The 17,484-nt window shown below is 50.5% G+C and overlaps 1 protein-coding gene across 7 annotated transcripts in view; it reads left to right on the top strand.

Annotated features, from left to right (window-relative positions):
- The first annotated feature begins 6 nt into the window (after positions 1 to 6).
- The window catches only part of MPRIP (myosin phosphatase Rho interacting protein), a 154,568-nt gene continuing 137,090 nt past the window's right edge, over positions 7 to 17,484 (top strand). For all 7 annotated transcript variants that reach the window (XM_040452980.1, XM_040452985.1, XM_040452983.1 and 4 more), the window contains exon 1: positions 7 to 185. In XM_040452980.1, coding sequence (XP_040308914.1) covers positions 63 to 185 — 123 coding nt within the window. In that variant the 5' untranslated portion in view covers positions 7 to 62. The remainder of the gene's footprint in view (positions 186 to 17,484) is intronic.

The raw sequence follows: 17,484 nt of genomic DNA on the forward strand, positions 1-17,484 counted from the left end.
CCGTCCGCCGCGGAGCGCGCGCCGGGCCGGGCCGCCGGGCCTGTGCCGCCGCCGCGCCGACCATGTCGGCGGCCAAGGAGAACCCGTGTAGGAAATTCCAGGCCAACATCTTCAACAAGAGCAAGTGTCAGAACTGCTTTAAGCCCCGCGAGTCGCATCTACTCAACGACGAGGACTTGACGCAGGTGAGCGGGTGGGGGTCCCGGGGTCGACCGCGAGGCGGAGACCCGGGCCCCGCGCTGGGCGGCCCCCAGACCCCCGGCGGCCCCCTTGGGCTGGAAGTTTCCGGGGGCGCAGTCGCCCCGCTAGGTGCTGCAGGCAGTCGGCCGAGGCGGGCGAGAGTGGCTCGCAGGGGGCGCTGGCCGCCTCCCCCCAGTTCTGACGCCGGTGAGACCACCATCCTTCTCTGGAAAGGAGAGCGGACGTTGCCCAGTTCCCGAGGCAGGCGGGGGTGGGGGTGCGTCTGAAGGATCCTGGGGAAAATAAAAACGGAGCAGAGAGAATGTACATGAGTCCTGGGGAGGGTGGTGAAGATGGAGATGGGGGGGGGGGGGGGGAGGGAGCGGGAAGTGTATTGATAGAGCCGGGACAAAGGGAAAATCCTCAAGTATGCCGAAAAATAACATCCTTTCCCGTTCCCATAGCCCTGCCGTGTGATTCATGCTTTTTGGGTGACTCAAAAATGCCTGGTTTTTCTTAGGAGGAACAAAGCGCTTGGGGATTGCTTGCTGCTTCGCAGTACCCCCCATAGAGTCTGTTTTAGGATCCGACTTTGACTTCTGCACCCAGAGAGGCCAGGGGAGCAGGACGGTCAGGGTGGACTGTGGGCTTCCCTCCTGTCAGACCCAGCTTGTCCGTTTTCTGAATCATTGTCACTGTCAGTGATGGGAGAGAGGTGAATGGTCCTCAAGTCTGAGGAGGAGGGTCTTGGCGCTTGAACTTGAACTAGAGGGCTTTTTGTTGATGGGAGAGCTGGGGGCTCCTCTCCCCACCCTTTTCTCCCAGCTCTCTTGGTCGCTTGGCTAGGGATGGGGAGACCTGCGTGCCTTCGGCAAAGTCCGTTCACTTCTCACGGCCTTGTCTGCCATATGAGGGCCGTGGACTAGTTCAGCGGCTTCCAAACCTGCATCAGAGTCACATTCTAAAAATACAGAGCCGTGGAGCCCCATTCCTGGAATGATCTAGGAGATGAAGGAATTTGTGTCGTAACAGCTCCCTAAGAAGTTGGGCTGCAGTCCCCACTGGCCTTTGGGTACCCCTGCCCTGGTTGCTCCTCTCTGAGCTCCCAGTGTACCAGAGAATCCTCAGGATCCCCAGGATTCTTTGGAGTACTTGGAGGTCTTTGGGCCAAGCAGATTCCTTGGATTTCCTGATCAAGCCCTGTCTGCATCCCCTTGGGCTGTATCTGTGGCCCCTTTTTGCCTCTCCCCCAGTCTCAGTCCTCTTCAGAGCTTTCTCTCATCCCCCGAATGAGGCCAGGGGACCTCCCTTCACATTCCGGTCCGGTGTGACCTAGTTGTAGCCACTCCTTTTGCAGAAGAACCCCTTAGATGGAAAACATTGCTTTGAAGTGTACAGCCTGGCTGTTTTTAATGCTACTTAAGTACTCACAGGGTTTGACTTGTTTACATGGCAGACCAGAGTGGGGTGGCAGGGCCGGGGTTATGGCCTGAGACATGGTGTCTTTCTCTGAGAGCAGAATCCCAACAGCCAGAAAAGACTCCTTTCATCCAAAACCAAAAGCTTAACCAAACACTCATGGCTGCAAAGTCATAGGTTTTTAGGATAGAAGGGCCAGGTCAGTTTAGGAAGAGTAGAACTCAGCTTCCTGGTAAGATGTTCAGGGGTGGGCTTTTAACGGGGACTCCCGTCTTCTCAACTGGATGCCTTTTTTGGGGGGGAAGCAGTTGATGTGGTGATGATGGACTCGGACCAGGAGTCAGGAGACCTTTCTTCTGTCTTCGCTGTCACTTTCAGCTGTGTGACCTTGAATAAGTTCTTTTGTCTCTGTACAGTTTCATTTCCTTTTCTAAAATTTGGGAGTAGGGATCCCTGGCTTACCTCTCTCACCCTATGAAAAGCAAAGAATGGTATCGTATTAAACTCTTAACAATTAAACAAACAAAAATCACCTAGGGAACAGTACACCTGGATTTAGGAATTTTATGGGTTTGGCAAGGGTTGTTCTGAGAGAGTTTTCTGGTTATTCCAGGCAACTGCTAGAATTGGTAGATTGGATGTTTACACCTCATAAGGACTGTTTTCTGGTTCTGAAGCTTAGAGAAACTAGAATAGGATCTGCATATCTGAATTGAATCTGTTAAATTCTTTTTTTTTTTTTTTTAATTCTGTTGATTATTAATTGGATCAAGAGAGAGTGTTGCATATTTGGAGTACTTTACTCTTCAATTGTATTCACGGTTCAGTTGTGGATTTTAAAACAGGCCTGAGTCCTCCAGAGCACAACTGGGATGGTAGTTTCTGAAATAATGAGTGGGGTTATTTGTGCAGGGAGAGATTAGGCCAGCCTTCCACCTCCTGGGATCTTTCAGGAAGAAACTGCTCTTGAAAAGAGAAGGAGGGAGACGCAGGGCTGTTGCCAGCAGCGTTAGCTGCTGCTCTCTGCATCCGGCCTCCCCCAGCCTTACTCTCATCCTCTTGGCTCCATTAGAAAACCTCAGCCAATTGGTTCCCATCAGTCTCCCCCAAGGCCCTGCTTCCTGCTGCCCCTCCCTGCCCTCGCTTATTTTAGACCTTCAAGGCTGGAAGATAGATCAGTGATCACTGTGGCCACCCCCCTTTTTAAGGCATTTAGCCTTCAGTCCCGTGTGTTTCTCTATATGCATATGGACTTGAATACACAGTTAAAACCTTTATTTAACCTAAACGATATATGTATTTACACTATATATGTATTTGTTCAGGAACTTTTTTGTTGTTGTTGTTGCTTCTTAATGATGTGTCTTACAGCTCTTTTCATGGTGTGACATACAAATACACCAAAATTATTTTGCATATTACGCCATCAGGGATGTGCCATAGTTTAACCATTCCCTTATTGATGGACAGCAAGGTTACTTCTGGGTTTGTTACAGCCTGTGAATGCTTCAGCAAACAGTTTTCTAAATGCTTTTGGGTGTGTGTGCGTGCACGAATGCAAGTATTCCTCTGGGGGCAGATAGCTAAAAATAGAATGGCTGGGTTGACATCAAGCACATTGAATTTTTTTTTTACAGATATTACTAAATTGCCTTCCAAAAAAGGCTGTGTCATACCATTGCCAGGATTGGAAGTTATCAAAACGATTTAGTTCTTTAATAATTTCCCTAATTACCTGTGAGGTTAAGTCTCTTTTTATAATATTTATTACATGTGTTTTGTTTCTTATGTTGACTGCCCATTCATATGTTTTTCTGTTGGGTCAATTTCCCCGCCTTCTCCTCCTCCCCCAAACTGGTTTGTAGGAGCTTTCTGTATATATCCTAGGTCAGGGGTCCATGGACTCCCTCTCTAGAAGGCCGGATAGTTAATATTTTAGCAGTGTGGGCCATGTGATCTTTGTAGCGACTACACAACTTTGTCATTGTAGTGCAAAAGCCGCAGTGCAAGGCCACTTTAGACAATACGTAAACTAACTGGGGGTATCGCTGTTTCTAATAAAACCGTATTTACAAAGTTACAAATACAGGCAGCTGGAAGGATTTGGCCTATAAACTATAGTTTGCTGCCCCCTCCTCTAGATGTTAATCTGAGGTATTTTCTCCCTGCATTTCTCTTTTTCTCTTTTTCAAGTGGTAGTTTTAAGTATGGATGCAGTTAAATTTCCGTGTTTCCTTTTTAGCTTGTAGTTTTAATCTCATGCTTATGAAGGTCTTGTTTTCTTTTTTTTTTTTAATTTTTTTTTCAACGTTTATTTATTTTGGGGACAGAGAGAGACAGAGCATGAACGGGGGAGGGGCAGAGAGAGAGGGAGACACAGAATCGGAAACAGGCTCCAGGCTCTGAGCCGTCAGCCCAGAGCCCGACGCGGGGCTCGAACCCACGGACCGCGAGATCGTGACCTGGCCGAAGTCGGACGCTTAACCGACTGCGCCACCCAGGCGCCCCTAAGGTCTTGTTTTCAAGATGATAAAGTCTCAGATACTTGTACTTCCCCTGTAGTTATTTTTATGCATAACTTTCTAATCCATCAGACTTGTGTTTTAGGAAAATAATTTTGGCCTAAAGCAGAAGCTCTAAAAGACTGTCTTGAATCATCCAGGTAAATTACAGTAAAGGTCTTCTCCAGGTCCGTGTTGGCCAGGATGGAAGGAGCCATCAGACACTAGGGACAGGATATTATTGGAGGTTGATTGGAGGTGGGGACTGAGAAGACCTGGGTGGATAACAGTACCTTTTACAAAGATTGAGAATAACAGACTGGGAGTAGATTTGTGGGGTGGGGAGGAAACAGAATTAATACGTAAATTTGACCTCATGGGGATGGAGGTCCGGTTTGGTTCTTAGGTGCAATCACCCACTCAGGCAGGTAGGTGATTCGATGAGTGGTGTGGGCTGGGTAGGAATTCTGGAGTCCGGGGAGTGAGTGCAGTCAGTCGCTCAGGAAGCCACTTAGAGTAAAACAAGGGAAGCAGGTGGGGAAAGGAGGTGAATCACAGGGGTTGGTGGTTGGTGGGACCAGTAGGTCTGGAGCCCAGGGTTCTTGGCTTCTAGATCCCCTTCCCAGCCTTAGTGTGGGTTTCTGGGGCTGGTGGTGGCCCTTGACCTGACGTGATGTCTCATTCTCCTACCGACTTGTACAATTTTAAGCGTGCCTTTTGTGGAAGGAGTCCTGCATCTGCACTTAAGTTCTAGTTGCCTCTACTGCTGTTTTGTTGTGGGACCTTGGCTGGGTTGTTTTCTCTCCTCGGGCCTCGATTTTCCCGTCCGGAGAATGAGGAGGTTGGTCTTGGTCTCCGCCAGGCCCCTTCCAGCCCTCCTGCGTCTCCTCTCAGCCCTCTCGGTCTCATGGTGCCCCTCACTGTGCTGCCCTCCACTGCCAGGGGTGCTGGGGGCTTGGGGTGGGAGTCCCAGACACAGGTGGGCGTGCCAGGACTTGGTCTCCGTAAATGATGATTTCCCTTTATTCCTGTGACATTCTTAGAAGTTCTAGGGCCCAGGGGCGCCTGGGTGGCTCAGTCGGTTAAGCGTCCGGCTTCGGCTCAGGTCATGATCTCGCGGTCTGTGGGTTCGAGCCCCGCATCAGGCTCTGTGCTGACAGCTCGGAGCCTGGAGCCTGTTTCAGATTCTATGTCTCCCTCTTCCTTTGACCCTCCCCTGTTCATGCTCTCTCTCTATCTCAAAAATAAATAAATGTTAAAAAAAAATTTAAAAAAAAAAAAAAAAAGAACTAGGGCCTGGAACTTCTTTATTTCACTTAACGTTTGTCTCATAAGCAACGGGGAGCTTTCATGCTCATCCTTTTCAGAAGATTTATCATTTACGTGCACATTGGTAGAGTGTTTGGCAGGGGTATGTAAAAATCCCAGACCTTACAAAGGGCCAACAAACACAGGAAAAGATGGTCAGTGTCATTAGTTATTTTGGAAGTGCAAATCAAAACCACAGTGAGGTATTACTGCACCCCCACTAGGATGGCTGTATGAAAAAAGGGATGTTAGTAAGTGTTGGTGTGGATGTGGAGAAATTAGAACCTCCTGCACTGCTCGTGGGAATGGAGAATGGTGCGACCATTGTGGAAAATAGTTCGGCATTCCCTCAAAAGACTTACCGTATGACCCAGTGATTCCACTCCTAAGTGTATCCAAAATAATCGGGAACAAGTATTCAAACAAATACGTTCATGCGTACGTCTGCGATAGCGCTACTCATAACAGCCAAAGGTAGCAGCAACCCGGATGTCCGTCAGTGGGTGAATGGGTAAACAGATTTTGGTGTATCCAGATCATGGGCTATTCAGTTATAAAAATGGGACGAAGTACTGACCATGCTGCGATCTGACTGTCGAAAATGTGTTCCATGAAAGAACCAGGCACAAAGATACTAGCACGGTTCCGTTTACGTGAAATGTCCAGAATAGGTAAATACATGGAAAGGGAAGGCACATTAGTGGTTGCCGGAGTCCTGGGGGAAGGGGGAGAGAGGAGTGCCTGCAGATGGGATTGGGGTTTTCTTTGTGGGAGGTGATGAAATGTTTTAGAACTAGATAGAGATGCTGTTTGCCTAACATTGTGAATGTACTGAATGTCACTGACTCGTTCACTTTGAAATGGTTAATTTTATGTTATGTGGCTTTTACCTTCATTTTTAAAACTGAGTGTGCAAGAATAACACACGCACATGCGTATCCCAAACCTGCCCTCTGCTCCTTGTGTCACTGGAGTGCATATCTGATTGTGTTTAGGGTCTAGACCTGGGGACTAAACAACTCTTTCTTAAAGGGCCAGATAGTAAAAGCTTTAGGGTTTGTAGGCCAATAGGCAAAATCGAGGAGTTTATGAAGGTACTTCTATAATCAGTTAGAATCGTGAAAGCCATTCGTGGTTTGGGGGCCTTAAAACCAGCTAGTGGCTAGATTTGGCCTGTGGGGTAGACCAGCCCTGTCCAATAGAACTATAATGTGGGCCACATTTGTGGGTTAAAATTGTCTACGTGCCACATTAAAAAAGGTAAAAAGAAATAGGTGAAATTCATTGTAATTCTATCTTATTTAGCCTAACAAATCCAAAGTATTATCCTTTCAACATATGAAGAAGTTACTCTTTTACCTCTACGGCACCTTTTGGTTCAGGCGAGCCGCTTTCTGGGAGCTCTGGCCACACGGGGCTGGTGCTGGCAACGTTGGACGGTGTTGGATGGGGCAGCCGGGCCCACAGCTAGGCCCTTGAGACCCTCGGGGGAGGCACAGAGTGTAAAGGCCGTGCCCGGGGCGGGGGGTTCCTCCCCCTTCGGGGTGTCGTGCCAACAGCCTGCGTTGAGGATTCCTGGAACAGTTCTCTCCTCCTGTTACTCCTGTTTGTGTCCTCCGCTTGGTGTCTCTTGCCAACTTTTGAGGGTTCTTTCTTCGAACGTCACGTCTTGCTGACTCCTTTTAGTGGTGTTTGAGAGCTCTGGGGCTCCGGCCCTCACTCTCCCTCCAGAAGGGAGGAGGGTGCCAGTGAGAGCCTGGGGGGTAAACTGGCGTGCCCCCTCCCGGCCGCCTCCCACTGGACGCCGTGACTGCATTCTGACACAGCCCTTTGTATTTGTGAGTGTTTTGCAGCTATATTCTAGTTGCTTTTTTCCCTGTGTTCTAGCCTGCTCCTTGACCTTTCTGAGTTCTTTTTCCTTCGCCACACAGAAGGACTACAATCGAAGACCTGTGTTCTATTCTTGGCACAGACGTGCAGGGTGACCCAGGAAGGTCACTTACATTCTCTGAGCCTCGGTTTCCCACCTAATAAAGCTGGTGCCCCCATTCTGTGTACAGGGAGTGGTCTACTAATGGAATGGATGGAGGGTGCTGGCCGGGCCTGTGGAGGTTACTCAACCCCCTTTGTGGTAATTAATATTCCAGGAAGCATGCTGACGGCCTGTCGTGTGGGGAATAGTCTTTGTTTGGGCTGTTTCCTGATTACTAGAACCCTGATGCTGTTTAGCTGAAATAAAGAAATTTGACTTGGAATGTTTATCTTTAAATTGTTCCCAAGCTGCCATTTAGTCTTGAAAGAGACCAGAGAGTCTTGCAACGAGGGAAAAGAGACAAGAGGGAGGTAATATCCTACTGCCAACATCCTAATAGTGGGGGGGGGGGGGGGGCCCGGCCCCCCGAGGCACAGGAGAGGGGTGGAGAGCGCTGGATGCTGATTTAAAAGTATCTAACCTGAGAAAACGGGCTTTTCTTTTATCCTTAGAGACTCCCTCTCAGAGCCTCACTTTCCCGTCTGAAATGGCACAGTTGGACCAGGTCATTAGTTTTCAAAGGTACAGTAAATCGCAGAGCCTTTCACCCCAAGGAATCTTCTGTGGAAATGCCCTGTGTGAAACAGAAAAAGTGACACGGTTCTGGGTGATCCGAGGTTGGAGCCTGGAGCTTGGCCTCTCAGCCACCTCTGCTTCTCACCCGTGGGTCCTCTGGTCATCTCCAGACGCTGTGAGGGGCAGGTTTGACAAGTGCCCTAGACTTTGTGGTTCCTCCAGTTTTAGCAGTTTAGGGTTCCGTAGGATCATCTGTGGACAGTTTCACAGCTGCTCCGGCCTGGAACCCCTGAATGCCCAGCCCCACCGCTCCCTTTATGTTATCACTTCCTTTGGGGGCAAGAGAGCCAGTGGGTTGATTCGCTGGCATTTTGTCTCTGGAGACTGGAACTGGAATCTTCCAAACCACTCGCTGGTTTTCTCAGTCAGGGTCATCCTAGTTCACTTGAAACCACAGCCTGGTTTTTGCCTGGAGCCTGTAACCCTTCCAGCTCCTTTCTCCCTTTATGTTCAGCTTGATGTTTGCACATGGTGCTGGATGGTGACCTGCCCCGTCTTCGGGGAAGTTTGCAGTAAGATGGGTACATCAGACCCTCCTGAGCCTCCATTGTTTGTTTGGTTTTTTAATCTTTTTTTAACGTTTACTCATTTTTGAGAGAGTGCGCGCGCGTCAGAGCCTTGGCGGGGGGAGGGGGTGGACAGAGAGAGAGAGGGAGACACAAAATGTGAAGCAGGCTCCAGGCTCCGAGCTGTCAGCACAGAGCCTGACGTGGGGCTCGAACTCACGAGCCATGAGATCGTGACCTGAGCTGAAGTCAGACACTTAACTGACTGAGCCACCCAGGTTCCCTGAGCCTCCATTGTTTTACATCGCGTCGTATGCCACAGTCTCGTTCCGCTCTCGGCAGCTTGGTCGTCTGTAGAGGAGGAGATGTTGAGTTTCAGAGAGGTTGGGTTGTCTGTCCGAGGTCACTGAGCTGCCTAGCAATGGAGCTGTGATACGGAACCTGGTTCCATGTGGTTCCCATGCTGCCTTTGTGAGACCAGGAACCTGTCTTCCCTCTTCTTGGGAAGGCCACTTTGACTCGTTCACTTGGTGCTATTTCTGTAGGAGGCTGGGTATTGCAGACAAAATCAAAGCTGTTTAAGGGATTTCTACTTCCTAGCTCTGGGAGGAGAGGCCTGCAGGGGCTGGGTGATTAAACACCCCCCCCCCCCCCCCCCCCCGCGCCAGTAATTAAGCAGGTGAGGGGTCATCCCCAATTAGCAGATGGAGCCACTGAGACCCAGTTCAGTGACCTGCCTAGGTCACAGGAAGGCTAGTGTGGGTTTTCCAAAGTTCTGTTTGACCTCCCTATGTTTGATAAAAAGTGTTAACCTTTACTATCAGGAACAGGGCCTTGCCCTGACTTGGATTCCTTAGTTGCTGGGGTGCACGGGGGTGAATGTGGGGAGGGCAGTGGTGCAGGACATCGTGCAAGTCCTAAAATCTTCTCAGCCTTGGGGTGGTCCGTGTCCCCCAGTAGGCTGCTGATCTGTGGCGGTGACCACACCTTTGGCACAGCCCTGAACGGGAAGCACTGTTTTTCCCCCAGAGGAATTCAGAATCAGGAAATCTTGTGTCCTTGGTCTCTGTAGGTCCTAAAACACTGGCTTTAACAGACGGACCAGGGAGGCTTTGTGGCACCCTTTGAGATGCAGCGTTTTACCTCCTACGGGTCCTGGCCGGTAGCTAAAAGGGCCAGAGGAAGGGGGAGCAACTTCTGGGAGTCTCCATTGAGCCACAGAAAGAGTCCACGTCTCCTGGGTCTCCAGGTGCCACACCCAGAGCTTCTCCACTCGGGCTGGTGAGCGACCTGGGGTGCGGGGAGCTTCAGGGCTCACTGGGATTAAGACGTTCGTTTGTCTTCCGCCGGGGACCTGCTCTGACCTAGAAATCTGACACAGTCCCACTTTTCATTTAATGTGCTCACATAAGGGAATGGAATGGTTGACGGTGGGGGCTTTCAGCTCAGATTTGGGTTCCCGTCCTGGCTCTGTGTTCATGCCGATGGAGCAGGTTTCTCAGAGTTGAAGTGTCTGTGTCCTTCCTCTGAAAACTGGGGTCTATATATTACCCATGTCTTGGTTGCCTGTGATATTAATGCCGGAAGGTGGTGTAAGTCGTAAGTGCCGAATTGCCGAATTTGTAAATGTTTGCGTACATGGGGGGCGCTCAGGAAATTGGGTTCGCTTTCCCAAACGTAGACCCAGAGAGAGGACCTGCCTCCCTGGTTTTGTGGAACAGCTACCCCTCCAGCTGTGTTTCTTGTCTACCTCCACACCCACAGAACAAAAGCCCAGACTGCCTCCTCTCCTGCTGAGCTACTTGGCACCACCCTAGCAACTTCCTCACGTTAGCCCCTTGGGATTGGAAAGGCCGCAGTCCGTTTGCTTGTGTGGAGTTGATTTTCAGAACATGTTTAAAGTGTAAAGGTTGAACTGGTTTTAAGAATTTGTAGAGGATAGGAAGTGAAGGGGCCAAGTGCCATTAGCCTGAGACTTACTATTAGAGGACGTGGGCTGCTCTAGAGGGCAGTGGCCAGCACAGCAGCCACCTCGGAGCCCCTGCCAAGCTCAGAGAAGTGCCAGGTGCAGGTGCCGTGAATGGCAGTGGCAGATCCTGATTTCAGGAGTCACTATGCATGGAAGTGTCCTGAGTTGTCTTCAACAAGGTAGGGGAGGACTGAGAGAAGCCATGCTCTTGCTGGTGTCCCCGGGATGCTTGTCTAGGAATCAAAGTCCTTGTGCCCCTGGCCTGGTGAAACTGCCGGAGGAGGGTAGGGGGCTGCCCAGGTCTCATTCCAAATTGATGGGCAGGTGGGTGGGAGATCGGGCCAGGGCACGTCCTGGCCCTTTGGTCACCAGTGTTGATTCACTCACCTCAGCCAGCTGGTGGGTCCTTCCAGTGTCCTCCCCGCACCCCCTCCCCAGGCTTTACAAATCCCACACACTTCCAGGGAGGGAGCCTTCTGCCGAGGGGACCCTTCTATAGGGTCTAAACAGGTAGAAGTGGTTCCTTGTGAGAGCCTCAAACAAGTTCTTCTAACAGGCAGATGCCATCTCTGCAGACAGCCTCCTGACTCTTGGTCCCTCCAGCTCCCTTCCTGCTTCGAAACCCGGTGAGCCTAGGGGTCCTCTTTGGGGGAGCTGGACCAAGCAGTGTGGCCATGCAGCCTCCCGTGATGTGGAGGTTTTCTCATACTTAAATTGAAGGAGCAGTTGACATGCTCTGGGATGATTTGTTGTGGAGGCGATGGCATTTGTAGCTAACAGTAATTGCTGTGTGCCAGGCCACGGTTAACTCATTTATATTCACAGCGGCCTTATGAAGTAGAGAGATAAGAAACCTGAGCTGGAAAGAGGTCGTGTAACTCGCCCAAGGGCGATACAGTAAGTGGTAGAGCTGGGATGCAAACCCAGACAGTGTGACGCTGGGCCTCCTCCTCCGACTCTTTCCCGTGCTGACCTGAGCGGGGTCAGGTGGGCCTTCTGGACGTTGGGTTTCTGCCCGTGTGTGCTGGGAAGGGTGGGGTTGGAGTATGAGGCTAGGGCTGAACTTATTTAGATTTCCTGTCTCTTTTTTCCTTCCTATCACACTTTCCTGTCCTACCTGTTTCTTAATGGGAAGCGCTGCTTTTTAAGGGAGAGGGTGTGACTCTTTCCTGCAAAGCCCCAGAAATGTGTCCCCACGCATTCTCTAGCATTCCTCCCTTTGCCACAAATGGCGTCATGTTCCAAAAATCCCGCGGCCATGGGCTCCTTGTCAAGACTGAACAGGGAAGAGGTTTTTTAAAATGTCACTTTCTCCCTCTTCCTCCAGCTGCTGCAATGCCGGGAGGAGCCCTGAGCATGGGCTGGGCTTGCAGGGCATGTGTGTGGGTAGAGGGGTGAGTGGGCAGCTGAGTTGGGACGTGTGGGAGGGGAGAACCCAGAGCAGGCCATCAGCTGCGTTCCTTCCTTCACTCTCTCTGTGCTGAGGATCTAAGGAGCCATGCGTGCGGGTTTTGTTTGGGGTTTTTGTTTTTTGAAGTGAAATTCACATAACACGAAATTAACCATTTTGGAGTGTACAATTTGGTTGCATTCAGCAGATTCATAGTGTGCTAACACTACCATGCTATAATTTTTTTTAGATGTTTTGAATGTTTATTTTTGAGAGAGAGAGAGAGCATGTGCACGGGGGAAGGGCAGAGAGAGAGGGAGACACAGAATCTGAAGCAGGCTCCAGGCTCTGAGCTGTCAGCACAGAGCCCGATGCAGGGCTCGAACTCACGAACCCCGAGATCATGACTTGAGCCGAAGTCGAATGCTTAACTGACTAAGCCACCCAGGCGCCCTTGCCACTATGTAGTTTAAAACATTTTATCGTCCCTAAAGAACACCCGTAACTATTAAGGCGTTACTCCCTACCCCCCCGTTTCCAGCAACCACCGGTCTGCTTTCTGTCCTTATGGATTTACCTGTTACGGAAATTTCATCAAAATGGAATCCTAGAATACGTAGTGTTTTGTCTGGCTTCTTGCACTTAGCATGTTTTCGGACTTAATCCACGTGATAGCATGAATCAGTACCTCATTGTTTCTTTATGGCTGAATAATATTCCAGTATATGGGCATAGCACATTTAGATTATCTGTTCATCTGTAGATGGATGTTTGGGCTGTTTCCACATCTTGGCCGTCGTGAATGGTGCTGTGAACATTCGCATATATGTTTTGTTTGGACATCTCCTTTTGGTTCTTCTGGTTGGAGACTGAGGCGTGGAGTTGCCGGGTCCCCTGCTAATTCTGCTGTGTTTTGAATCCAGTACATCAGGCCAGACGCCAGCACTGCAGACTGCCTGGTGGGAGGACGTTGCGCACGGCGCTGCTGAAAGCCCGGTGTTCCTCATTTGTAGGAGTCCAGGGTGGGGAGCTGGGGTACAGGCCAACCCTCTGGGTTGCGGGCACGGTGTGCAGCTTTGACGTGTTGGTAGAGGGGCTGTGTCCATGCTCAGGTGTGGCTGAGCCACTTTGAGCTTCAGTCTCTCCTTCCTTTCCTCCTTTTTGTCTAACCTGAAGATGAGTGGAGCTGCCAGGAAGGAGCTAAGTTGGGGCTTTAATATTGGCGGGAGGGGGCGGAGGAGGCCTGGAAGTTGAAGGCCAGACGACGTAGGGCGCCGCGGAGGTACTCTGCTGGTAAGGTGCGTGGGGAGCTGCTGCCTTGGGGCCTCCAAGGGATGTTGGGGGAAATTAGAGGGAAAAGAGCTTATCTGGCCTGTTCACTACTCGGCCATCAGTTTTCAGACCATTTCTTTAGTAGTGGGGCACAGGGCCCCTTGAAATGGAACACAGAACTCAGATGTGAGGGCTAGGAGGAGAGACTGTGGTGTCACCTGTGACACCACCCTTACCAGGCTCCGCCCCACCCCGTGCTCTGCCCTGGCCCCCAAAGCACAAACTCCAGTTGTCTTCACCGTTCGAAAACCACTGATTTACTCTAGCCCCTGCATGGCTGTTTTCTAACAGAGGGCCCCTGGGGGGCTCAGCCGGTCAAGCCTCCGACTCTTGTTTTCGGCTCTGGTCTTGATCTCACAGTTTGTGGGATCAGGCCCCGAGTCGGTGACAGTGTGGAGCCTGCTTAGGATTTTCTCTGTCTGTCTCTTCTTTGCCCCTCCTACATGGACACTCTCTCTCTCTCTCTCTCTCTCTGTCTCTGTCTCTCTTCTCCCTCCCACATGGACTCTCTCTCTCGCAAAATAAATAAACTTAAAACATATTTCCAAGTAGATTAAAGTGTTTGATGTATACAGAAGGATGTAAGTGCAGTGTATGTGCAGTGTACGTATGGGACTCCTGAGGAACACTCAGGTCGTGAACGCTTGGTCGTTCCGGCATCTCAGCCTCCCTTGGCAGCAGGCCTCGGGGGAGAGGACCCACAGTGGGTGTGGCCCCTGTGGAGCCCAGCCCCTTCTCCAGGCCTCCTCTCCTTGGCAGAGGTCTGTCTCGCCGAGAGGAAGGTTTCCCTGCCTGGCGTGTGCAGGAGTCTGTTTCATTTCCAGATGGACTGTATGTAACCGCCTCTGTGGTGAGTCTGGTGTGAGATGCGGCCTTTTAAGGTAGTGCTGTTGAGGAGAAAGGAGTCTGAGTAGAAACTTGGAGATGGACTTGAAGGCTCATTTGTGTTTAGGCTGACAGAGAGCCAGAGAAGTATAATCGGGCCAGGGTGACACCTTGAGCAGAGCACTGAGGGAAGCAGGGGTGTCGTGAGGGCAGGACGGGCCAGTCATTGACCCGAGGATTTGCTGGGGTGATGATTGGCTTGGTCAGTAGTTCCCACACGTTCTGTGTTGGTGACCCTTTATTTAAGCTCTTGATTATTACTATATTTTTTAATGTTACGTTGAGAGAGACAGAGCACAAGCAGGGGAGAGGCAGAGAGAGAGGGAGGCACAGAATCCGAAGCAGGCTCCAGGCTCTGAGCTGTCAGCACAGAGCCTGACACGGGGCTCGAACTCACAGACCGTGAGATCATGAGCTGAGCTGAAGTCAGATGCTTAACCGACTCAGCCACCCAGGGGAACGACTGCCAGACTTTGAAAATCACCGGTCTGGCCCTTGTGGACCATTTGTTAAAAGGCCGTGATAGGAGTGGGCGGTGAGGACACCTGTCATGACCGGGCTGATGTGATGGAGAATCTGGGTGGGGGTCGGAGGCATCCCTGGGAGTGAGGCGTCAGACGTGCAAAGGGCAGAAGGTGATAAGGGGACCACTGGAGACAAGTGCCTGCCCTCTCTAGCAGCAGGCACGTTCCAGGACTGACTCACCCTTTACTTCCTGCCACCAAGGGCTCTCTGAAGAATAAATGAAGTGTGGGTACCGGGCATGTGGTAGGGACTCAGTGTGAAGAGTATGGGGCAGGTTATATTCTTTTTTTTTTTTCCTTAATGTTTATTTTGAGAGAGAGCGTGCATGTGTGCCTGTGTGAGCAAGGGAAGGGCAGAGAGAGAGAGAGAGAGAGAGAGAGAGAGAGATGGAGGGAGGGAGAGATAGAATCCCAAGCAGGCTCCCTGCTGTAAGCACAGAGCCCAGAGCGGGTCTCCATCCCACAAACCGTGAGATCACGACCTGAGCTGAAATCAAGAGTCAGATGCTCAACTGACCGAGCCACCCAGGCACCCTGGTTATATTCTTCTGACTGTACAGACAGGATTCTGAGGCTTGGAGAAAGAGGTGGCTTTGCTGTTACATTTCACCACTGCACTCTGCAGCTCTTAGAAAGGAGGGGTCGGAGGCGACTGGAACGTTTTAGGGTAGAGACTAGACTAGTGAGTGACAGGGGAACTCACTAGGGAGTGAGTTCTGCTGTGGGGAGCGAGAGGCGGCCAAGGACTAACAGACTGGCTCAGGTGGTTCTCCTTGAGGCTTTGTCACTGATCTGCCTTGTGGCTGGAAGGCAAGACAACCTTGATCTTTTCATCTGTTCACTTAGTGGTGCTTGGTAATTTCTAGGACCCCATCCCAGTTCCTGACCTGGAGCTTTGGACCCATGAGTTGGAGGCATGGCAGTGGCCAGGTGGCTCTCCCCCTTTCCCTGAAGATACAGGGATGGGGCTTGGATCAGAAGTCAGGGTGGAGAGGGAGATTCGGATTCTGTGGTCTCAGAGTGATGATCGGGTCCTGAGCCCTCAAAGCAGGTGGGTGGGAAAGGGATTCAAGGGAATCTTGGAGGCCCCCGAGGTATGTGTGACACAATTAGGAGGTTTAAATTTTATTTTTAGGAAGAAGTTTGGATCAACCCTCAGAATTTCGCTCAGAGGAAAGTTACCTCTTCTCTTTGAGGTAATGCTCCTCAGCCAGGTCCTGCCCCTTGGAGTCAGTGGCTGGACAGGAATTTTGATGTCTTTAATGTTGAATAAGGAAGTTATCTCCATGGACTCAGATCTTTTAGGTACACCACAATCTTTGTTACGACTCTACTTTTTATGGCATCTGTTTTTAAAGAAAATATTTTCCCTGCCCCTTTCTTCTCTGCTCGCCGCCCTTCCTCTTGCAGCCCATCCATATGGAAGACCTGCGTCTGTTTCCTTTGAGGTGCTTTCAGCTTGTGCTTGGTCTGTATAGCTAGTGCTACCTGCCCCCGAATCTGCTGACAGGAAGCCCTTTCCAGCACCTCCTTCAACCCATTTTCCTTCTTTTGGCTTTGTCCAGACTTCACATTGATAAGTGGTGTTTACCTCTTTTATCTCTCTTAAAGACGGTTGAAAAACAGTCACCAAATTGTACATGAAGGTTCACAGCCGCCAAGAGGGGGAAACGACCCCAGTGTCCAGCAGCAGATGGGTAGATAGCAAAATTGGTATGTTCGTAAATGGAATATCATTTGGCCATAAAAAGGAGAGAAATACCAGCACATACTGCAACGTGCGTGCACCTGGAAAACATCGTGCTGAGTAAAGGAAGCCAGTCACAAAAGACCACTTGTTATGCGATTGCATTCATACAGAGTGTCCAGAAGAGGCAAATCTGTAGACACACAAAGTAGATTAGTGGTTGCGGGGACTGGGGTGGGGGTGGGGAACGGAGGCTTTAGGCAATGATAGCGAAAGAGTACAGGGTTTCTTTTGGGGGTGGCAGAAATCGGGGGCTCTAAAATTGTGGTGATGGATGCACTCACTACAAACCATTGAATTGTACTCACTTTTTAAAAAAAAATTGTACTCTTAAATGGGTGACTTGCATGGTATGTGTATCATATCTCACTAAAGCCATTACAAAAGTACCCCAAAACAGATAACTGTCCCACCTCATTCTTGGTTTGTGCGCATAATTCATACCTCACTAAACCGTTATTTCACATCTTCATGTGCCATCTTCCTGTCTTCCTGTTGGACATTTGCTATCCATGTGTAGCTAATACCACAGATTCCACCTCCGTTCTCCTCTGTCCTGGTTACCCCAGGTCTCCCTCCGCACACTGAGTGGACAGGGTGGTGGCCCGCGTGTTCCCGCCCGTGTGTGCAGCCTGGTCAAGTATGCGTCAGTGGTGCGGAAGCATTCCATGCCGAAACCAGCGTGCCGTCCGGTAACGCTTTTCAGAGTCAGGTCGTTGTTTCAGCAAATATTTATTTTACTGTCTTTGCCTCCTCCCGATGCTCCTTCTGATTTGGCCAAAGGGTGGGACTGTCTGCAGATTGTCTAGAGGTTTGGGGTCTCCGAGGTAGCTCCGGAGGAGTGGGCCCCGATGCTCCTGAGCCTCGTGGAGTTCGTGGGATGTGCCCTCTCCTCCCCGAGCCCGTGCTGCCACAGCACTGCCAGATGGAAGTATTGTGCCAGGTGCTGTGCATGCCCAGATGTGTGGAAGGTTCTGCTGCATCCTCTGGAAGGAGGGTTGAGCCTCTGCATACGCCAGCTGGCCTTCTTCTGGCCCAGTTCTGTCTGCTTTTCCCCGGGCTCACGTCCCTGGCTTCAGTTTCTGAAGTTGGTCCTTTGCTCACTTTTTTTTTTT

The sequence above is a fragment of the Herpailurus yagouaroundi genome, unplaced genomic scaffold (assembly GCF_014898765.1).
Source record: "Herpailurus yagouaroundi ecotype Mexico unplaced genomic scaffold, PumYag 208, whole genome shotgun sequence".
Classification (NCBI taxonomy): Eukaryota; Metazoa; Chordata; class Mammalia; order Carnivora; family Felidae; genus Herpailurus; species Herpailurus yagouaroundi.